Here is a 23,817-nt window from a genome sequence, read left to right as displayed (position 1 = left end):
CCTCCCCAGTGATCATTCAAGTCCAGCCTACTTGGTTTATGAATATATGTACAAAACTAAACAAGCGGACAAGTAAAAATCTGTGCATTTTTTGTCTGAATTCCATATGTAGACGAAAATGGACTGGATAGTCAATGAGATTATTACTAACATGTTCCTGGCAGCAATTTGACGTGTTTTAGTTTACTTTTCCTGTTGGTTTAGTGTTCTGACAAATTTACCAAAAGTGTCCAACACAGTTTTTCCAAAAACCTGACAAATCCACCATTTTTGTCCAAAAATCTCCACCAGAACAAGGGGCAGAGCCCCGTAATGGCCGTAGCCTCAGGAAAGGCATCCTGCACCCTATGCCATCCCCTCCCTGCATGAAGTCGATATAACAAATAAAGCTTGAGCCCATCTACTACAGCGGTGAGTGCAGAATTTTCTTCTCTTCCAGTTATACATTTGAGAAGTTATATTTTCCTAAATTGCCATTCAATAAATCTATACCAGAAGATGTTATCTCAAGGGAAAAAAAAGTTAGCTTCACACTGCCTTAAAATCTTGGAAAAATTGCAACAAAAACTTTTTGGAAAAACACCAGCAACCAGATGTAAGCTGGAAGTCAATGAAAGTTTATGATCTGCCTGACACACAATGTTTTTTTGGTGTGGCGTTTTCTCTCCTCTCTGGCATTTTTGAGGATTTGAGGCAGTTTTTCCAAAATGCAGCATGCAGAATGTATGGTATTATTATTATTGGTCTTATGGAGAGGTACAGACACCGGCACTACTACCATGTAGTTAGGACTTGATGCTGGATGGGTGGAGTATTCCCATGTACGGCTTTGTGTGGTGCTATCTTGCTGAAGATGAAGGTATACAGTCTCTAAATCGTCAACACATAGAAAAATGCAAGGGCACTCACCGATCCGTACTTGTACTTTATTGTTCCATCTTGTTAAAACATGGGTTAGCAGCCAGCAAGGACGACGAAGCGAATAATCGCGAAACAGCTGTCATGCTGAAGGTGTTTGGCGTCCTCGCTGGCTGCTAACCCATATTTTAAAAAGATGGAACAATAAAGTACAAGTACGGATCGGTGAGTGTCCTTGCATTTTTCTGTGTGTTGACGTATTATTATTATTATTATTATTATTACTATTATTATTATTATTTTAGCAAACCGTTTTATTTTTCTTCTCAAAGAAATCAATGGAAGCGCCTTAGCTACTTATCGGCCATTTGAAGAGCCAAGGCCCGGCACACTTCAAGCTCAGTGTTCTGGTCTCTGGTGAGGAAAGAACACATTTATGTTGAGTATGAACACTCCCTCACACCTGCACTGCACTCATCTCAGCACCTAAGATGTTTTTTTTACACTCAAGAATCGGGCACACTGAGCATGAAGTGGGCCTGGCTCTGGGTATTCAAATGTCTGATCAGCCAACCATGATTGGCTGATTGTCAGGAGAAGACCGAGCGGGCTCTGAGAGGGTAAGTTTAAACCCCCACTTCAAACACAATCTGACCAACGGGGGGTTAATTTAATCCCCTGGGGACATGATTGTCACCCTTCACCCCCCCCCCTTCCCCAGTGGAGCACAATCTGGCTCACAGGGGGTAAATGTTACCCCCTGGGGGCCAAACTAGTTCTAAACCAATGAACCTTGCAGGCACTTTATCATTTTGTCTTTTTATTTCTTTTCCATAAGACATTAAATAGTTATTTAAACACTGATGCAACTGATGCAATAAACAGAAAGAGTTTGCCATAAAAAACTCTGCAACTAGAGTAATCCAAAGAAATAGTTATTGTGCACAACATGGAACCTCCTTGCCAGATGACGTCACCAAATGGCTTAAATATTGTTGTAGTGTTGATAACAACCAGTTCATTTCATAGAGAGAGAGAAGGAGAGGTCTGGGTGTTGTCTCTACTCTGGTAAGTAAATGTGTTCTAAGACTCTGTAATTCTTTATAGGAGGTAAAAGGTTTTTTTTAAACCCTGAACTAACAAGGTAGGAATCTATAGACATGTATAGCCACTGCAATGTATTGCTGAACTTGGATTAGGGGACAACCACACTCACACTGTAGAGGGGGGGATCCTCACTTAAAAGACATTAATGGCATATAAAGTTTACATGCACTATAGATCATACTAGGATAAATATTTATAGAGCTTTTCCCAACCCCCAAGGTCAGAAGACATAGAAATGCATACAAACACAATATATACAGCTCACTTGCGCTAAGGGTGCTGGCTTATAGACTTCCAGTTGTAAAGTCCAGACAATGATTCCTGGCTAGTACAGGACACGTAAAATCTCCAAATGCAGTAGTAGCTAATAAAAGTCAATTTAAGTTCAATTCCAGTGAACCTATTTTTATTAATTTCATACAAATCTTTTTCTCCTACAAGATCGAATTTTAATTGTTCTTTTTGTTCTGGGGGGAGTTTTGTTCTTGACTCGGAGAACGAGAATTTGGAAGCTTTGGAAACTTTTTAAACTGTTGTTCATTGTGTCATCTCTGGGGTAGAGAAGAATCCCATTGCGGTTCCCTTTTTTATGCCGTTCATCTTTAAATGTATTCTTTTCATCTTTGTGCCACTGAGAGAAGTACATCTCAACTTGGATATAGTAATAATATGAATACAGTGATACATGTTGTTTTTTTACTCTGATTGGTGCCACTTTTATTCCCAATTGCCATTTGAGGAATCATGTATCCGAGTATTATATTGGAAATTCTGTTATGGCAAAGACTTCAGAGGAGAAGATGAAACACATGATCCCTCAAGGACGTGTAATCTGCTACCTGTGGCAACATGCTCATCTCAGCTCATGGCAGATACAGCCTTGTCTGTACAATATGATAACTATGTGTGATATTTAATAGTATAATCAACACTTACCTACTATTCGGTATGGTCAGGGAGTCTTTCCGTATAGAGCAGATTTTCCCAGACTCCCAAAAATGTATTCCCCAAACAGGTATTTACAATGTCTGAAAGTTATTATTTAGCAATGTATGTGATTATTATTACTGGCAGGACTTTTCTGCCAGTGTTTATGTGGGATATTTTTCCTTTATGTTTTCTAAGTCGTTTTTCATTTGCCATTGAATTTGTGAGGTTGGCATTGTTGGCACATGCCTAGGGAGGCAGTTTTTCTCAAATTCTGCCCAACAACTAAATGAACATCAAGAGCAGCTGGGAAGGAGAAAACAGAGTCATAAAGAAGGATGTGTTACCTGAAACTCCAGTGAGCAGCTACTGACCTCTGTCACCCAGCCGTCCTGCTCTAAAAGAGCTTTAGACAGCAGCTAAACAGTATTTCAACACATAGATAGTAACATCCATTACTGTTATTGTACAGAAGTGCAAGTGCACAACTGCTGTAGGTGATGTCTCAGTCCATTGGTATATTGGCTCCCTCCTCCACTGTTGTTTGACACCCAAGGTGGTCTATGGAGTAAGAAGCTCTGGAGATTCAGGCAGGTAAGCTGTAGACGTGTGAAGCCGGGACTATAGTGTGTGATTTATGGGTTTTGTATATGACTTTATACCAGGTTAGGGTAAATACACGTGCCTTACTGTATGTTGTCCATAATGTATGTAATAAGTTTTCATACTTACCTGTTTTCTTTAACATTTATTTATTTATTTATTTATTTATTTATTTATTGCCTTTTTCTAGGTCATCATGTTTGCCATGGATCCGGTCTCCATTCTCCTGTCCGTCGCTGTCTTCTTATTTATAGCCAAGGTTTTCAACAGCAAGAGAAACAATAAGTACAAAAATTTCCCTCCGGGACCTAAACCCTTACCCATCATTGGGAACATGAACTTGCTTAATCTATCAAAACCCCACAAATCACTTCTTGAGGTAATATTATTATTATTATTATTTATATATATATATATATATATATATATATATATATATATTATACAATAAGTAGTGATGTGCGAACATTTGGGTTTGGCTGAACATGAATGGTCGGCATTTGACTTCTTGTGGCTGGAGAAACTGGATGCTGCCCTAGGGAGTCCTGGAAAACATGGGTACAAACACAGGCCATAGGCTCTATCAATGTTTTACGGGCAGCCCTAGGGCTGCATCCAACTTCTCCATCTGCCGGGAGTCAAGTAGCTGAAAGTTTACTCATTACTAAATATAAGGGCTATTACTATGTGGGAACAAGGGCTACCCTACCCCCATTGGCCTGCTTTTAGCTGTTGATGATGGACGGGCAGTTTTATGTCACAATCAGACTTGCAATATCTTTTGTGGTTCATAAGTTTTCAAGACAAAGGGGGAGATTTATCAAAGGGTGTAAAATTTAGACTGGTGCAAACTGGCCACAGCAACCAATCACAGCTCCTCTTTCCTTTCACCAGAAATGGACGCTAAGCTGTGATTGGTTGCTGTGGCCAGTTTGCACCAGTCTAAATTTTACACTCTTTGATAAGTCTCCCCCTTAAAAAGTTTCTTTGTGTTAAACTGTAGCTCTGTGTTCAGCACCATGGACAAGACATTGAACACGTCAAATAGCTGTGTATCACAGTGAAGAAGGAAATCAGGAAAAAAAATCTAATTGAGAATTCAATCAAGAGTCTCCATTGATACATTGCCCCCTGAAAAATGTTAATATGCAAAAAGAGGGTCCGTGGAGCCTCATTTATGAGTTTCAAAAAATGGGAATAGCCAGATATCCCTAATGGGATGGAAACCTGTGGCTAAGAGGTGCTTCCCAGTAGAGAGATCATCAAACCACCTTGATATGTAGCCCCTTAAGTTCCACTAAGTTAGGAGTATTAGGACACAAGGCCCCTTTAGAGTCAAGGTCTAAAGCCCCTATTACATGGGGTGATCTCCACGAGCAAGTGAGCGCTGACCTGTCAGGTCAGTGCTCATTTGCTCCTCTTTCCCTGCTCGCTGCTGACACTATTACACACGCCAACAGCGAGAGGATAAGTGCAAGGGGGGCCATAGGCAGCTGCAGGGGGCTCATAGGAGTCCACAGGAGATAGCGGCGATCAGCAGTCTTTCAAGATGTTGATAAACAATGAAAGACAACAATCAACCAACATGGTTCATGTCGGATGATCGTTGGCTTTTATTGCACAAAGCGATTATCTGCCGTAATGTTTGATAATCGGCCAAATACAGCGGAAAATCGCTTCGTGTAATAGGGCCTTAACTCAGTTGCGAGCATTGCGAGATAACAATGGAAAACCAAAGCCAAGCATCCATCCTGAGGTCAGGCAAAAGGAGAGACCCTCTGGCTAGTTATTTCATCTCATATTTGTTTAAGATATATGATGACAGAGTGAATAATTTAATAGGGGGTTCATTGTGAGAGATGTCTTCAGAATTTTGAGCTAAGCTGGATTTTTCTTCGCTTTTCATAGTGCCATAAGATCTTCCTTTTCATCTTTTTCCTCCCCTGGTTTCTCCTTCCTTTAACAGGGGTGGTGGAATTCTTCAATGGTGGAAGTCGGGTCCCCTTGATGTTGGAGGCTGGGCTTTGTATTGGTGGTGATAACAGGTTTGACATCCATGTGTACACAGGGCGTCAATCTAAAAAAGAGACTTTGTCTCCTTCATTAGAGAAATCATCATCATTGACAGTGATATGTTGTAATTGACTGACGAAATCCTCAGTTGGAGATCTTGGGATCCCTGGTACAATCACACTTTTGTCAATGGCTGGGGAAGTAGCCAGGACTGATCATTAAAAATGGATTGTTTGAAATTGTCGCCCTGCCTAGCACAGCGTCTGCAAACTGTTTCTGGCAGCTATAACATAGTGGGGCCAGTCCACTCTCTACTATAGATGATCGAACATCGGAAAATCTTAGGTTCTACAGAACTCGAACCTTGTTGAACCTTCTGCATTTGATTCCCGATGTCTTCCAGGTCGGTGGGAAAGGAGGAGACAGCCCGCATACCCCCTGGAAATCCGGGATTCAACCTATTACCTAGGCTGAATCCCAGAATTCCAGGAGGTACCCGGGCTGTCTCCTCCTTCCCCACGGACCGGGAAGGCATCGGGAATCAAATACGGAAGGTTCAACAAGGTTCGAGTTCTATAGAACCTAAGATTTTCCGATGTTCGATCATCTCTACTCTCCACCAGAGAGGTAATAGTTTCCCTTTAACTTTTATTTAATTTTTTAAATTTTCTATTTTCTTTCTTTGCTTTTAGTTATCAAAAAAATTTGGCCCAATATTCAGTGTCCAGATTGGACAAGAGAAGTTGGTTATCTTGTGTGGTTATGAGATGGTGAAAGATGCTCTTATGAACTATGGCGAGGAATTTTCTGGAAGGCCGGATCAACCAATAACCAAAATAACCTCTGCTAAATATGGTAAACATTAATTCATCTAGTTTAGTGTGCTTAAATCGGTCAATATAAATTATTCTAACAAATTTAATCTAATTTTTGTATTTTTTTGGACTATTTGATATTTTGGTTGGTTATGAGGGAAAACAATTCCCTACTAACCATATGTAAGTGCAGAAAGAAAAAATTTGTTACAGAGTGCTGTCACCAAAGGTGGATTATGGGGGTTTATCATCCTAATATTTTTAGTATTTGCTCAATTTTGGGTGCAGCATGAGATGTGATTGTCTACCTTATGTCTGTATGCTGATCATGAACGTACTTATTTTATTCAGGAATTATCTTTTCTCATGGTGATAACTGGAAAGTGATGAGAAAATTCACTCTATCTACATTAAGAGATTTTGGGATGGGAAAGAAAACCATAGAAAATAAGATCGCAGAGGAATGTGAACACCTGATAAAGGCAATAGGATCTTATGAAGGTAAGGTCGTCATAAGATCAAAAGGAAAAAAATCTGCAAGAGCTTATTGTCAGAAAAAAAGCCGGATAGTTCAGAATTTCAATGCTCTGCGAGAATGTAGCAAGTGCCCAATTAACCCTCCGCTGCCAGGCTAATACGTTACCTGTCCGTTCTCAGGCCTGCTTCTCTGGCTCCTAGCAACCTTGCTCAGCCAATCAGAGAGCTGTCAGAGTGCAGGCAGGCAACGTATTAGCTTGGCAGTGGTGGGTTAATTGGGCAGAAGCTAACAGTACAGCGTATAGCAGCTGATTCTGCTGTGGAACTTGCAGCGTGCAAACCGCTGTGATACAATATGTGTGAAGGCACCCTAAAACGGTATCATTATCTAAAATTTGTATCCCTCATCCATAAAATACTCTGTTTCCCTGAAAATAAGACCTAGTAGAGGTTTTGATAAATTGCTAAATACATGTATAAGGCCCTCCCAAAAGTAAGACCTAGCAAAAATTTTATTTGGAAGCATGTCCGCCAAACAGAACACCAGGGCATGCAGCTGTCATTCTTTTTAGCCCGCAACCATTTTCCCCTACCTTCAATGTCTGCTGCAGAGCAACTGCATGCAGGACAAGAAGACTGTCACCTGTCGCCAACCCTGATGTTCGTCACGGTCGTCACTTGTAAATGTGCAGACAAGGCATCAAGAGGTCCATTGCCTGCCACCATCCCAGTTGTCCCCTACTGCCAGATGTAGAACTGCACACGGTCTGCCATTATCATGTTGCCTGCTGCCATACTGTACGCTGTCCCTGCTGTGCTGTACAAGTGTGCTGTGGTTAGCTCACCCTGGTGGCTGGAAGCTGCTATACCATACGCTCTGCCCCTGCTGTGCATGTGACATGTGAATTCTTCTTCATGGAAAAATAAGACATCCCCTGAAAATAAGACCTAGCGTATCTTTGAAAGCAAAAAATAATATGTGACTTTCTTATTTTTGGGGATGGGGTAGGAGATAACAAGGTGATCGGAGCTGGGACCCCCAGAGATCTCTGGAACAGGGAGACAATTGTGTCTATAATAAATAGTGTGTACTCAATCTTTGCTGTACAAGTCAAAGTATAAAATGCAAAGAACAGTGGCAAGAGGAGGAGCCGGAGCCAGAAAAGGGCTGCTATGTCCATAGCGCAGAGCAATATACAGACAGTACACAGCAACAGTACTCGGTAGTATAACAAATAGATTGTGAGAATTGAGAACAAACATTTTTCTACTGTTTCCTACTTGAATAGACCTTAGGTTTCATTACAAAGACAGTCTTTATTTCATGGCCACCTCTTTATACTGCTTTAACCCCTTAACGACATCGGGCGTAAACTTACGCCCTCGCGCCCTGGTACTTGGCGCATCAGGGCGTAAATTTACGCCCGATGTTTCCCCGATCGCTGCGTGTTCACACACAGCGGTCGGGGAAGATGGCCTGCTATAAATCATAGCAGGCCATCTTAGCTTCACGGCACAGGGGGTGGTTAACACCCCCCGTGCTTACGATCGCCGCTATAGGCTGATCAATTCAGATCAGCCAATAGCGGCGATCGGAACCTTTCCGGGTCATCGGCGACCCGATGACCCGGAAAAAAATGGCGGTCGGTGCTGTCCGAGGTCGGCACCGACCGCCATTACTGTAAAAAGTAATGGTGATCGCCGTGCCACCGGCCCGATCGCCGTGAACGGCCGGCCGGCCGTTCACGGCGATCGGGCCGGTGGCACGGCGATCAGAGTCCAGCAAAATAATAAATACCTGCCCTGGACCCCTCAGCTAGGTAGCGGAGGGGTCCAGAGCAGGTATTTGTACATTACTCACCTGTCCCGGGCTCCTGATGGGCGTCTTCCGGGTTCGCGGCGTCCTCCGTCATTCCGTTCGGTCTTCGGGTCTTTCCGGCGGTCCCCGTCGTCTTCTTTCGGCTATTTTCGGCTCCAGCCTCGTCATTTTCCGGATTTTGCGCTCTGCTGCCCCCTAGCGGCTGATATGTGTAATACACTTATCAGCAGCTACAGGGATATTCAGAATATAGAAAAAGGTGTTGTTTTTTTTCCAAATTTTTTTTTCTTCTATTTTCCGCACCCTATCGCCGCTGAGTGTTGATCAGCATCGCACGAAAGTGCGCTGCTAATCAGCAACTCCTCCTTTTTGGCGTAGGGTGTTTTTTTTTCTATATTCTACTGCCACAGTCTGCTTATAAGTACCGGACATAAGTGCGGCATTTATCAGCAACTCCTTTGTTGGCGTAGTTTTTTTTTTTATACTTACTGTAAAAAAACACGTAAAAAACACTACATTACACCACACTACATTGAATAAAGTTTGACACTACACCACTACATACCCCATATACTAGTCCCCGTATAAAGATGGCCCCCAGGGTGTTTTCAGCGTCAGAGGGATACGTTATTATTGCCTCCGACACCGAAACAGCCAGTGAGGATGAATGGGGGGATCCTTCTTTCCTCCATTCATCCTCATCATCCTCATCATCCTGTGACGTGTCTGGGGGTAGCGTAGCGTACGCTGCCCCCCAGACACATCTTTTCCGCCAGTACCGTCCCAATAAGAGATGACGGTATGGTGTGAAATTCTACAAACTCTGTGAGAATACCTCTGGGTACACTTACAGATTTCGGGTACGTGCACACTGCGGAATGGCGAAGGATAACCCTTTGTGCATTCCGCAGCTGGCACCCGCTGGCGGACTGATGGAGGCGCGTGTCTTCACCCTTGTCATAGACTCCATTCTATGCACGGGCGGAATCCGTCGTCCATCCAAAGAATGAACACATTGGACGGAGAGCGGAATCCGCCCGTGCATAGAATGGAGTCTATGACACGTGTGGAGATGTGCGCCTGCATCAGTCCGCCGGTGGGTGCCAGCTGTGGAATGCACGAAGGGTTATCTGTCGCGATTCCGCAGTGTGCATGTACCCTTAGAGTGTATGTAGGAAGGGACACCCAAATCCAGCCCCCAAATGCCCCCAGATGCCCCCTCCCCCCCCATTCTCGGAGTTAGTGGGAAGATCGTCCGGGAACTGATCTTCCCACTGCTGGATAAAGGTCACCACCTGTACGGGGATAACTCTTATACCAGCACCCCCTCTTCTGGTCCCTCGCTGCCCGAGCTACTGTAGCTTGCGGCACGATCCGAACATATCAGAAGCAGTAATAGCGCCCTAATATTTAGCAGCCATGGAGCGGACCCAGCGCTTCTGGATATGAAGGACCCCGTATCGCACCAGGACAACATTTTCCAGGTGACGTCCCCCACACTGGAGAAAGGGAGACCCCAGAAGAAGTGCAGTGTGGCGTAACAGGGGGATCAGTAAGGACACCATTTTCCAGTGTGACACCTGTCCTGATCCCCCCGGCCTCTGCATACTGGATCGCTCCAAGGCGCACCACACGTCATCGGGGTTCTACATTATCTAAATTCTGTCCCTTATTCCTATTTCGGGGATTCTGATCGCCATTATGGAGTCGGGAAGGAATTTTTCCCAATGATGAGGCTACTGTCGTCTGCCTTATGAGGGTTTTTTTTTGCCTTCCTCTGGATCAACACAGGTTGAATTTGATGGACACCTGTCATTTCCAACCTTATAAACTAATAATTGTTCTAATACCCCCAAAATAAATTAGAATTGTCCCTTTTCCCCAGCTAAGTAGGTATGGCCGCCATTCCCATTAGAGGATGCCATGATGCAATTACAAAGCCTCTGTGCGGCCAGGACAGTAGAAACCCCCCACAAGTGACCCCATTCTGGAAACTACACCCCATAAGGAATCTAACAAGTGGGGCAGCGGGGATATGGCCCCCTGGTGACGGCCACATTTGGGACTTGAAAATGAAAAAAATTGTATTTTTTATTTTCTTGGCACATGTTCTACGTAAGTGCCCGTCACCAGTGGGGTCCATATGCTCACTGCACCCCTTGTTAGATTCCTTATGGGGTGTAGTTTCCAGAATGGGGTCACTTGTCGGGGGTTTCTACTGTCCTGGCAGCACAGGAGCTTTGTAATTGCGACATGGCCTCCATCCTCCATTCCAGCCTCTAAATGGCGCTCTGTCCCTTTGGTGACTTGCCCTGTGCCCATATGGCACATTATGCCCACATGTGGGGTATTTTCGTACTCAGGGGAAACTACCCTACACGTTTTATGTTCATTTTCTTTTTTAACCCCTTGTGGAAATGGAAAAAAATCAAGGCTAGACCAACATTTAGTGTAATTTTTGTAAAATTTTTACTCTAAATCATTAATCTTGTCATGTTTTTTCATTTTCACAAGGGGCTAAAAGATAAAAAAAACATTTAATGTGTAGAGCAATTTCCCCTGAGTACGGAAATACCCCACATGTGGACATAAAGCGCCATGCGGGTGCAGGGTAAGCCTCCGAAGGGAAGAAGCGCCATTTGGTTTTTGAAGGCTGGATTTGGATGGAATGGATTTCGATGGGCCATGTTGCATTCAAAAGGCCCCTGTGTTGCCAAGACAGTTGAAACCCCCCACAAGTGACCCCATTATGGAAACTGCACCCCTCAAGGAATGTAACAAGGGGTGTAGTGAGCATATGGACCCCACTGGTGACGGACACAAATGTGGAACAATGTGGCGTGAAAATGAAATATTACATTTTTTACACTATAATGTTGGTTTAGCCTTGAATATATCATTTTCACAAGGGGTTAAAAGAGGGGAAAAAAACAAAATGTGTAGCGCAATTTCCCCCGAGTCCGTAAATACCCCACATGTGGACATAAAGCACCATGCGGGTGCAGGGTAAGCCTCCGAAGGGAAGGAGCACCATTTCGTTTTTGAAGGCTGGATTTGGATGGAATGGATTTTGAGGGGCCATGTTGCATTCAAAAGGCCTCTGTGTTGCCAAGACAGTTGAAACCCCCCACAAGTGACCCCATTATGGAAACTACACCCCTCAAGGAATGTAACAAGGGGTGTAGTGAGCATATGGACCCCACTGGTGACGGGCACAAATGTGGAACAATGTGGCGTGAAAATGAAATATTACATTTTTTACACTATAATGTTGGTTTAGCCTTGAATTTATCATTTTCACAAGGGGTTAAAAGAGAAAAAAACACACAATATGTGTAGAGCAATTTTCCCCGAGTCCGTAAATACCCCACATGTGGACATAAAACGCCATGTGGGCGCAGGGCAAGCCTCCGAAGGGAAGGAGCGCCATTTGGATTTTGGAGGTTGGATTTGGCTAGAATGGATGATGAACGCCATGTCGCATTTACAGAGCCCTCGTGCTGCCAAAACACTGGAAACCCCCCACAAGTGACCCCATTCTGGAAACTGCAGCCCTCAGGGAATCTAACAAGGGGTGCAGTGAGGATATGGACCCCTTGATGACGGGCACATTTGTGCCGTAAAAGTGAAAAAATGAAATTTTTCCCTTTCACGTCACATTATTCCACATTTGTGCCCGTCACCAGTGGGGTCCATATGCTCACTGCACCCCTTGTTAGATTCCTTGAGGGGTGTAGTTTCCAGAATGGAATCACTTGTGGGGGGTTTCCAGTGTCTTGGCAGCACGAGGGCTCTGTAAATGCGACATGGCCCTTGAAATCCTTTTCAGTGAAATCCAGCTTCCAAAAGCCAATTGGCGTTCCTTCCCTTTGGAGGCTCGTCCTGCGCCCCCTTGGCACTCTATCGCCACATGTGGGGTATTTCTGTACTCGGGAGAAACTGCGCTACACATTTTTTGTCTTTTTTTGCCTCTTATCCCTTTAAGAAAATGAAAAATTGAAGGCTAGAACAACGTTTTAGTGTAAAAAATAAATTTTTCTTTTTTCACGCCATATTGTTCGGAAAATCTGTGAAGCACCTGTGGGGTCCAGATGCTCACCGCACCCCTTGTTACATTCCTTGAGGGGTGTAGTTTTCTAAATGGTGTCCCTTTAGGGGTGTTTTTTAGGTTTTGACACCCCAGAGCCTCTGCCAACCTGAAGTGGTACAGTCAAAAATGACCAAATATAACGGAGGCGTTGAAATTCACTAGGCGCTCCCTTATATCTGAGGCTTGTGGTTGCGTCAAGTAGCGCAATAGGGCCACATATGGGGTATTTCTATAAACTGCAGAAACGGGGCAATAATTATTGGGGTGCATTTCTCTGGTAATAGGTTTATAATTATGAAAAATATTGGATTACAATAAAATCTCTGCAGAGAAAATTAAAATTTTCAAATTCCTTACACACTTAGCTTTTATTTCTGTGACTCCCCTAAAGGGTTAAAACACTTTCTGGATGTGCTTTTGCAGAGTTTGGGGGGTGCAGTTTCTGAAATTGGTTGCTTTGTGGGGCTTTCTAACATACAGGCCCCTCAAATACACTTTAAACCTGAACAGGTCCCTAAAAATATCTGATTTTGAAATTTTACTGAAAATTTGGAAATTTGCTGCTAATGTTTTAAGCTCCCTATCGTCTAAAAAAAATGAAAGATAGTTTAATAAATGCCGCCAACATAAAGTAGACATGTTGCTAATGCTATTTAATATATAATTTATGTGGTATAACCACTTTCTGTATACGCAAAAAAGTTTCAAAGTTGGAAAAATGCATTTTTTCACATTTTTTTCACATTATTTGGGTTTTTTCATAAAGATTTGTTATGAGTATCGACTCCAATTTACCAGAAATGTAAAGTACAATATGTCACGAGAAAACAATCTCAGAATCAGCCGGATAGGTAAAAGCATCCCGAAGCTATTAATGAATAAAGTGACACTGGTCATATTCATAAAATTTGTCTCTGTCATTAAGGCCATTTCAGGCTCTGTCCTTAAGGGGTTAAAGACCCACCAGCAACTGTGATATGTAACATTTACATATCTGTGTCTTATATACAACCCAATACACAGTATTAGGCTGTGGTGTAGTATGGGAGAGAGGGAGATGCCACTGTTCGGTGGATGTTATCAGTGGTATAATACAGCTCAGCCAGAGATGGTATTGTAGTGACGCCAGTGCTAGTCCAGCACACAGGTGTTATGTTGGTACCTGCTTTGTATAGTGGCTACTGTATTCCCCAGAAATGGTTGGTGACCTATCGGGTTGTTATGGGTCCCTTGGGCTCTTGTCAAGATGGTCCTAAGTGTCAATCAACCCACCCAGATTATTAGCACCGCCACCTGCAGAAAGGGGAAAAATAATCCAAGGTGCGCAGCTAGTGTTTATGGGTGCTGGTGAGGAGGAAAAGATGACCCAGTGTCCCAGTGATGAAAAAATATAATAGCTTTACTGTTTGTCAAAGGTGTCAAAGGAGTCCCAAACTAATGTAGTACTGCGCTCTGCTGGAACTTGAGAGAAATACTTGAGAGTGAGAAATACTTGTACCCAAGTACAGACTATAGTCTGACCACCTTCTTCCCTATAGTGTCAATATAGGGTGATACAAGCCACAACCTCGGTTATCTTAGTGAATCTAAGCTTCCAAGCCTGCATTGCGAGATAGGATATGTAGACCCTCTGGTAGCTTTGTCCTATCCAGGCTAGTTCCCCTTGTGTATCAGGATACTGTCTTGCACTTTTTAGACTGGTTCACAACTGGTTCTTTTCTCTCTGTAGTGTCTAGAACTGCATAGTAGATATAAGATAAGTACTGAGCAAAGTAAGTGTCTCTAGATGCTTCTGTATACACATGTCTTAGACTTGACAAACTGAACACACTGTCTAGACTGAACTGACTTGTCCCGGACAAGGGTCCTGGCAGAGCCTGGCCCTGGCTTGGCTACAGCAGGGACGTCTGCTCTGTGTGTCCTTATCCCAGGAGAATCTGAGTAGTACTGGAGCTACACCTCTTCCTACCTATTAGCTTCCTAGAGGGACTATGTAAGGGACCTTGTGTGTGGTGGAAATGAATGTGGGCAAGAAAAAGAAGAGTGATAGACTAGTCTTAAAGAGCATCTCCTAAAGACATGCAAAAGCACCTGGTACACATAAAACAGTAACCCTTTGTTAACTTCAGCTGTGCAATACATAAGAGCATACATATAAAATACTGACATCTTGTGGTGAAACTACAGAATACCTTCATCACCACTGAACCTAGAGTAAGAAGCTTTTGCAACAGGTGTAAACCCCCCCCCCCCCCCCGAAAACACAATAGATACATAATGTTTGACTGAAGGCGATCTTGCGGAGTGTATACACATAGTATGCGCTCTGTCCGCGATCTCTAGCGGCCGTAGCACTTTTATGTGGCCGCTATTTATTGAATAGCGGCCGCACTCTCCATTGTGTTCAGTGGTGAATAGGGATGTGGGCGCACACGATGCGGCCATATCCCAATTCAATAGAATTGAAGTTTATCTGGCCGGCCTTAAGACGTTAGATGCTCTTAGGATAGTAGAGGTCCACTTTTTCCACTTGATCCCTCTGCAGCTGTAAAGGTTAGTGACCACCTATGGATAAAACTAATGGTGTCAACATCCTTTCTGCTTTGCAATATATATATATATATATATATATATATATATATATATATATATATATATATTATTATTTTATTTTTTTTTGTATCTCTACAAGATTTCATTTTTGATCCCAATTTGATTTTTAGGAAAACCCTTTGATAACCTGGCCGTTATAAATGCTGCTGTAGTCAATATAATCGTGTCCATACTGCTGGATCAAAGATTTGAATACGATGGCCCCATAGTCATGAAGATTATGAGTTTGGTTAATGAGAATATCAGGATCATGGAAAGTGGAATGGTCAAGGTAAATTTCTTCAAACAAAATATTAAATTTGTAGCTGGAAGGTTTGGGCCTTTAAAGATACCTGTACCAGCACCTTCCTTTAAAATGTAATAGACTTAGAAGTCTTAGGTTAAAAGAGTTATCCAGAATAAGGAAAAAAAGTAGCTCCAACAGCTTTTTTTCTTTTGAACTTCAAGTTCCAGTCTGACACTGTGCTCTCTGCTGCCACCTCTGTCCATGTCAGGAACTGTCAAGAGCAGTAGCCAATCTGCATAGAAAACCTAATCTGCTCTCCAGACTGGAAAGAATACACAACTTCCTGCAGGGCATACAGCAGCTGATAAGTACTGCAAGACTTGAGAAGTAATTCACAAATCTCTGGAACATTCTGGCACCAGTTAATTTGAAACATTTTTTTTTTTTTTTTTTTTGCTGAACTACCCCTTTAATGCATCTGCATCCTCCTGATGCTAATGCAGTGAAGTACTGTAGAATGGCAGTGCAGTGAGCTGTCAGTTTCTTGCTCCCCCATTCCCCATGTCATAGGCAACACACACTTCAAGCCTGTAATCTATGAGCCACGTGGATGCCTCCCTTCATAGTGTGAACTGACAGGGTTTCCTATGGCCGCAATTTATTGAATTGCGGCCGCAGAAAACGGACATGTCAGTTATTTACGGCCCCGTACGGGATCCCGACTGGAGCACATACGAAGGTACGAAAGTAAGGCATTGTTCCACCACGCCGTACTTTTACGTAGTGTGAAAATAGCCTTACTATGTGTGTAGGGCACAGCAGGGTATATTATAACTATATAGGAGGCTGCAAGGAACATTGCAAATATATGAAGGCACAACAGGTGAACTTATAACAATATGAGGACACAGCAGGGGACTTCATAACTATATAAGGACACAGCATGGGATATTATAACTATAAGGGTGCACCGCAGGGGGCATTATAACTTTATAAGTACACAGCAGGGGACATTATAACTATATGAGGACACAGCAGGGGCATTATTACTATATATAGTGGGAACAGTAGGGGGGCATTATTACTATATGAAGAGAACAGAAGGGGACATTATTACTACATAAGGACACAGCAGGGGACATTATAACTATAAGGGGGCACAGCAGGGAACATTATAACTATATGAGAACACAGCAGGGAACATTATAACTATATGAGGACACAGCAGGGGCATTATTACTATATATAGTGGGAACAGTAGGGGGGCATTATTACTATATGAAGAGAACAGAAGGGGACATTATTACTACATAAGGACACAGCAGGGGACATTATAACTATAAGGGGGCACAGCAGGGAACATTATAACTATATGAGAACACAGCAGGGAACATTATAACTATATGAGGACACAGCAGGGGGCCTTATTACTATATGGGGACACAGCAGGGGGCATTATTACTGTATGGAGGGAACAGCAGGGGACATTTTTACTATATGAGGGCACTGCAGAGGACACTATTACTATATGGGGGCACAGCAGGAGACATTGTTACTATATGGGGGCACAGCAGGGGGCAGCATTACTATATGAGGATACAGCAGGGGACACTATTACTATATAGTGGACATAGGAGAGGAAATTATTACTCTATAGGGGTGAAGAAGAGTAGAGGACATTATTACTAGGAGCCAAAGCAGGGGAAATTGTAACAATATTGAAGCACAGCAGAGGACCCTATTACTAATAGGGGGGACAGCAGAGGACATTATCACTATATCGGGGCACAGCAGTGGAAATTATCACTAAATCAGGGCACAGCAGATCAGCAACTTTTGACAAAACCTCAAAGCAAATGAAATAGAGGTCCAGCAAAACCAATAGATCAATGCACGCTGGTTACCCACAATCCCAAAAGGTAGGTAATGGTATAAGAAAATGGAAAATTCAACAGCATGCAAGTGATGAATTCTTCAAGATCCTGGCAAATATGGAAGCAAAGAAGAAACTGTAGAGATTTATAGAACATACAGCAAGGAGATTAGGAGGAGATGGGAGTAGGGATGGTCCGAACCTGCCAAGGCTCGGGTTTGTACGAACCCCGACTCTCAACAATGATTCCCGCTATCTTAAACCGCTGTGGAGAGGGTGGATAAAGCTGGAGGACTGCCTGGAAAACTTGGATACAGCCTATGGCTGTGGTTGTATTCCGGTTTCCCAGGTGGTCCTCCCGCTGTATCCACCCTCTCCACGGAGGTTTAAGACAGCGGGAATCATTGCCGAGAGTCCGGGTTCGTACGAACCCGAACCTCGGCAGGTTCGGACCATCCCTAGATGGGAGTTTATGGTTGGTTGGACTTTATGTTGTGTTACGTTAGATTATTAGACAGATCTATTGGTTATATCAGACTGTTTTATATGTTTTACTAGATTTTGATATGATAATGTATTAACACCCGGAATTTTTTTATATGAAGCTGTATAACAGTTATCCAACTCTTGTCGGCTGGTTACCTGGAGCCCATAGAACAGTGGTTAAAAACTACTTAGAAATGCTGGAATTTGTGATGGCCACATTCGTGCATCCTGAAGAATTCGATGTGAACAATCAGAGGAGTTTTGTTGACGCTTTCCTGGCTAAGCAACTAGAGGTAAATGTTACATTGCATGCCTACATGGCCATATTCATCTAATGTCATTATGGATTCTGGTGTTGGTGCTTTATACACTTTTAGGGGGAAATATATGAAAGTCAAATGTCTGTGTTTTGATATTTAAAAAAATTTCCAATTACTGTGCAAGTCCACAGTTTGCACAATAAATTGTGTGATGCTTCACACTGATGGTGAGTGTTATCAACTAATAGCAGCTAGAATGGGCTAACTCCATACTTCCTAAAACGAATATACCATTTGCCCCTGAAAAGAATGGTGCCGGTGCAGGGAAGCTGGTGCCGTGGTCCGTTATTTGAACCGCGGCCCGGTCCCCGTGTACACTGCCGTTCTATTCTAACGGGTAACGCCCTCTATGACGCGACTTCATTAGAATCAAAAGAGCAGCATCATAGACGGGCGAGGGGTTTCTCCCACTGGTCCCTTCGCGGACCGGTACCCGTGAATAGAATGGCCCCATACTTGGGAATTGGGCCGAGGTTCAAAGAATGGACCGCGGCACTGGCTTCCTTCCACTGGCACCGTTCTATTCATGGGTAATTTCAAAGCGAATGATGATAGATTCACTTTAAATAAACATTTGTTATGGAGTTACCATAGATTACTCTTTTTCATTAGCCCACCTTACTGATGTGGCCCTACTTGTTTCTACTGAGCTGCAGCTTCTTCAGGAGTTCATATTTATATAACACAATAGGGAAATGTAGATTGAGTGGCCGATGAGAGTCATGAATGATCTTGTAGAAAGAATAAGTTTACAGTTAGTTAGTATCCCTATAGTAACTACAGTATATAGTATCAGATTGACATGTTACACATTGTTTTGTACAGTAAGGGATTAATAGCTACATATATTTTTTTTTTTATGATTAAGGTAAAGTCTGAATCTGAGTTATATTTTCACAACAAAAACCTGAGCAATTTGATGGTTGACCTGTTTGCTGCTGGAATGGAGACCACCTCAACCACTCTGCGGTGGGGACTACTGTTAATGATGAAATATCCTGAAGTGCAAAGTAAGAAAAAAAAATCAGATTTCTAACAAAGAAACATTTTCAGTTCTTTAAATAAATCGATTGATTTTTTTTTGTTTGATTTCTTTTTAAAATGATTATATTTGATTATATTTCTCCTCATAAAACGGCAGACCATTAGGCAAGCTGAAAACTTTTTCTTTAACTAATCCCCTTTGCGAGATTCATAGTAAGGCTGGGTTCACAATATGTATATTTGAGGCTGTATTTGGTCCTCATGTCAGGTCCTCATAGCAACCAAAACCAGGAGTGGATTAAAAACACAGAAAGGATCTGTTCACATAATGTTGTAATTGAGTGGATGGCCGCCATATAACAGTAAATAACGGCCATTATTTCAATATAACAGCCGTTGTTTTTAAATAACAGCACATATTTACCATTATATGACGGCTATCCACTCAATTTCACCAGTGTGTGAACAGATTCTTTCTGTGTTTTCAATCCACTCCTTGTTTTGGTTGCTATACAGCCTCAAAAATACAGCCTCAAATATACGTAGTGTGAACCCAGCCCCATAGTGTATGTTTAGATAAATTTTCTTTCTCCTTTAGCCAAGGCTCTTCCAAATTATACAGTGATTAAAATACAAGGTTTCAATACATACGTACAAAATATAAAATGTATCCATATGATGTACTAATTATTTGTAAATAAGCCATTGTGGTACCGCTATAAACACTACATACCACCAAAAGTCGAAGAAAATGTAGCCAATCTGTAACAATCAGATTTTTTTTTTTTTTTTTTGTTGCAAATTTCATAACGAATATGGGTTTGTGAAGTTTAGTTTTCTCATTTCTATATAGTACTTTTGAATTCTATGTATTTTGTGGTACCATAATGGGCACGAAAGTTACCCTAGATTCCAGAATACAACTTGATACATCAATTGTTCCATCAGGAAACTATTTTTTATTTATAAATTGGTTATTCACAAAAGTTACAATATAGTACAGTACAGTACAGTATAGTATAGTACAATTGAATTTTTTGCCTTTTAGGTTAGAATTGAAATATCTTCTTTTTACTGAATAGGAAAAGTTCAAAATGAGATTGAAAATGTTATTGGATCTGCTCAGCCATTAGCAGAGCATAGGAAACAAATGCCATATACTGATGCCGTCATTCATGAAATCCAACGATTTGGTGATATCGTCCCTGGTAACCTCCCGCATGCAGCAATTAGAGACACGACCTTCAGAGGTTATTTAATTCCAAAGGTGATGAGAAAAAAAGTACATACTCATGATATTTACCACAATGCTTAAGAAAATATCAAATAACAATGGTCATTCAATCAGTAATTCATGGGAGAGCAAACCAGAAAGTGTTTATTTTCCCTACAGTTCCTCAACTGGAGAAATAAAGTATTGCATTTTCCTCATAAAAATTTATTGCTGATAGGTATAAAGCACTTATGTGAGAGACACTCTTTGTAGCCACTCATTCAGTGAGATTTATTTGCACTCACACTTACACTATATTTTTTATTCTAGGGCACACTTGTTATCCCAATGTTACACTCTGTGCTTAAGGATGGAACCTGCTTTGCAAAGCCAGAAGAGTTTTATCCAGAACACTTTCTTGATTCACAAGGAAATTTTAAAACGAACAAGGCCTTCATACCATTCTCACTAGGTAAGAGGGATAGAGAGAGATTGTCATCCAGCCAATGCAGATGGAATTCTCTTGATAGTATAAAATATGAACTAACATTGTAAGGTATATGTTTTTCTAAACCTATTAATGTAACTCTAGTTGTATTGCTAGGGATATATATCCTCCTTGGTACAGAAGCAAGGACTCCTGTCAAAGACAGGAGTCCCTGTGTCTGTACTTACCCAGCAGTCAGTTGCAGAATTCCCAGACCATAAATTGATTGCAAAACACCAGGTAGGCAGCAAAAGCTCTACATTCAATAAATGGGATACTCTGCTTAGTATGGATGCTCTGCATACTATGTATACATCTCTACTCAGTACATAGTTTCCATGTGCTCTAGCATAGAAGAACAAAGAGGGACAGAAGAGATTCTAGTCACTCAGGATACTTACAGGTGCTGGGCAGTGAGGCATAAAGTGTATGACTAGTTCTCAATATATAGTTGCCATGACTTATGTAAAAGAGCAGAGACATCTGTCAAAAACAGGAGTCCCTGCTCCAATACAGTAAGCCTTAGACATTGCTGCTTACTTTTCTTGGGCAAAACAAATGTAATGGGTAATGTTAAATTCTTTAGATCATCCCCTACACTTGCTCGGCACCTAGCCCAAAGTGCAGGACAAAAACCAAATTGGCCCTCAGATCTGAATTGAATTACCGACTGATCAGCAGAGAATCCTCCATTAATTGAATAAAGAGTATGTCTGATCTAGAACCTTCTGATCCCTCCTTTTAAAGCATACCTATCAATTCTGCGGCATAGCAGGATATATTAAAGAACTCCTGCAGGTAGGCTGTTCATCTTCTGGTGTCTGCAGTCAATAGGACCCCCCGAAAGCGTAAGTATATTACAATGCAGTCTACAGCACTTCCGGCACTTCCGTTGACTGCATGTGTCAGAAGGAGACAGCATACCCGCAAGAGTTTTTCAATGTATCCTGCCATGTCAGCAAAATTATAGGTACGCTTGCTTGAGAGCCCCTCTATCAGCCAGAATAGAGAGCCGTAAGAGAGCTGTAGGAATGGCTCCCATTATGATGGGAGCAATTCACACCACTAGTTTCCATGTAATATTACCTTTTGCCTGCAATAGGGAAACAGTAGACAGCACCTACTATGTTTTTTTTTTTTTTTTTTTAATATTGGTGGCTTCTTAAGTAACACTAGGGAATTTGGGCTCCCCTATTGACCCAGGCCATGCTGTGGCTATTGCTTTTGCACCCCCCTACCTCTGTTATTTTTGAAGACCAAAATTGTTTGATACTATTTTATTCAGGTAAGAGAAGTTGTGCCGGAGAAAACTTGGCCAAAATGGAGCTCTTCCTGTTCTTCACCACTCTGCTACAGAACTTCACATTCCGGGCCCCACCAGGCGCAAAGCTGGACCTCGAACCTGCTGTGGGGTTCACTAATGGCCCATTACCCCATGAAATCTGTGCAATCCCTCGCAGATGAGATGTGTCTACTGCTATGACAAAGCAGGGGTCTTGTTTTCCTGCTGAGTTGCAGAGATATTTTTTTCCTATTATTTTGTAGATACATTAAATCATTTTGTAAATCATTATGTGAATAATATTAATTTTTGACAGTATGAATGAAAAAAAAAATCAAATTACATTTTACAATGCTACATATATTAAAGGGGTACTCTGGAGAAAAAGGGAAGGTTTACTGATTTGTAACCACTTCCATTTAAAAACCTCAAACCTTCCAGCACTTATCAGCAGCTGTATGTGCTGTAGGAAGTGGTGCTCTCTGCTGCCACCTCTGCCCCTTTTAGGAACTGTCCAGTTCTTGTCATTGTAGTATTAGAAGTCATTGGTTGTATACAGCATTTTAATCACTTTTTATTTTATTTTTTGAAGGCAAAAAAAAAAAATTGGGGCTTTCTTTTATAGTTTTTGGCGATAGAATTTTGGCAATACCGATTATGTTCTTTTTATATTTGACATATAACTCATTAATAAAAAAAAATAATAACCAAGAAAGAGTTGCTGGAATTAAATGAAGTTTTGTATGTGTAATGTGATTATGATACATGTGATTGCAATATTAGAGTAAAAGGAGAAGTTCATTGGGGAAAACTGTCCAATTATGAGGAGGCTCTAGGACCCTGTTGGGCGTCTTTATCCTCGACAGGGCTGGTGTCAGCACCGGGCTTACCTGGTCAAGTGCCGAGGCCCACAGGGCCTCTGGGAGCCCAGAAAATGGAGAGGGGCCCAGTGTTCTAATGTTCAGACCGCTCACTATAGTGCAGGGTAAGAGGCTGAACATCAGAAGACAAGGGAGATGGAGCAGGACCTGCACATAGAGGGAAAAGGGTGAAGGACCTGATCACATGACAAGATGGTCCTCAACCTTACATTGTGGACAGCAGCCTGACAGAGAGGAAGAGGGAGAAGACTGAGGTTAGAGTGCTGTGTGTCAGTGCCAGTCTGTCAGAGTCAGTACATGTGTGTCAGTAATGTGTGTTTGTGTATGTTAGTGGTGTCTCAAGTGATTGTACATAGTGTGTGAATGATGGGGGCATAGCAGATGGATGAGGGGCTGCTAAGGCTCTGTTGCCTGAGGGCCCGTAAAAACCTGAAGCAGGCCCTGATCTTGGATGCAACATAAGATATGCACATCTGTAGCCTAGATACTAGATGAGATAAAGTTGGGCACCTCTATCCTAAATATAAGATGAGATATGGTTGGGCACCTCTAGCCTGGATACAAGATGAGATATGGTTGGGCACCTCTATCCTCAATACAAGGTGAGATGCAATTGGGCAACTTTAGATAAAAGTGGCCAACTGTAGTGGAGACATACAGGTTCTGTCTGGCATCCTGCAGCACACCTACTTATGTAGATAGGCATTAATAAAGTTACTGGATGCCTCCCAAGTATCCAATAG

General features: G+C 42.1%; 1 protein-coding gene across 2 annotated transcripts; it reads left to right on the top strand.

Moving 5' to 3' along the window:
* Positions 1-1,889: 1,889 nt before the first annotated feature.
* LOC138796026 (cytochrome P450 2K4-like) lies at positions 1,890-22,481 on the top strand. 2 transcript variants are annotated; one of them, XM_069975899.1, is made up of 10 exons: positions 1,890-1,926; positions 3,686-3,874; positions 6,201-6,363; positions 6,675-6,824; positions 15,433-15,593; positions 18,027-18,200; positions 19,096-19,237; positions 20,294-20,478; positions 20,755-20,896; positions 22,197-22,481. In XM_069975899.1, exons 2-10 carry the CDS (start codon positions 3,692-3,694, stop codon positions 22,373-22,375), a joined length of 1,479 nt encoding a protein of 492 aa, XP_069832000.1. In that variant the 5' UTR covers positions 1,890-1,926; positions 3,686-3,691; the 3' UTR covers positions 22,376-22,481. The 2 variants fall into 2 exon arrangements, with proteins under 2 accessions (XP_069832000.1, XP_069832001.1); XM_069975900.1 differs by lacking the exon at positions 1,890-1,926 and adding an exon at positions 3,341-3,486.
* The last annotated feature ends 1,336 nt before the right edge of the window (positions 22,482-23,817 follow it).

This window comes from Dendropsophus ebraccatus, chromosome 6 (assembly GCF_027789765.1).
Source record: "Dendropsophus ebraccatus isolate aDenEbr1 chromosome 6, aDenEbr1.pat, whole genome shotgun sequence".
NCBI classification, from domain to species: domain Eukaryota; kingdom Metazoa; phylum Chordata; class Amphibia; order Anura; family Hylidae; genus Dendropsophus; species Dendropsophus ebraccatus.
This window is presented reverse-complemented; position numbering and strand designations above follow the sequence as displayed.

Coding starts and splice junctions, on each gene's coding strand:
- LOC138796026 (XM_069975899.1), top strand. CDS start 3,692: ATGTTTGCCATGGATCCGGTCTCCATTCTCCTGTCCGTCGCTGTCTTC. Junction 6,364..6,674: donor AATAACCTCTGCTAAATATG/GTAAACATTAAT, acceptor TATTTTATTCAG/GAATTATCTTTTCTCATGGT. Junction 19,238..20,293: donor GAAATATCCTGAAGTGCAAA/GTAAGAAAAAAA, acceptor TTTACTGAATAG/GAAAAGTTCAAAATGAGATT.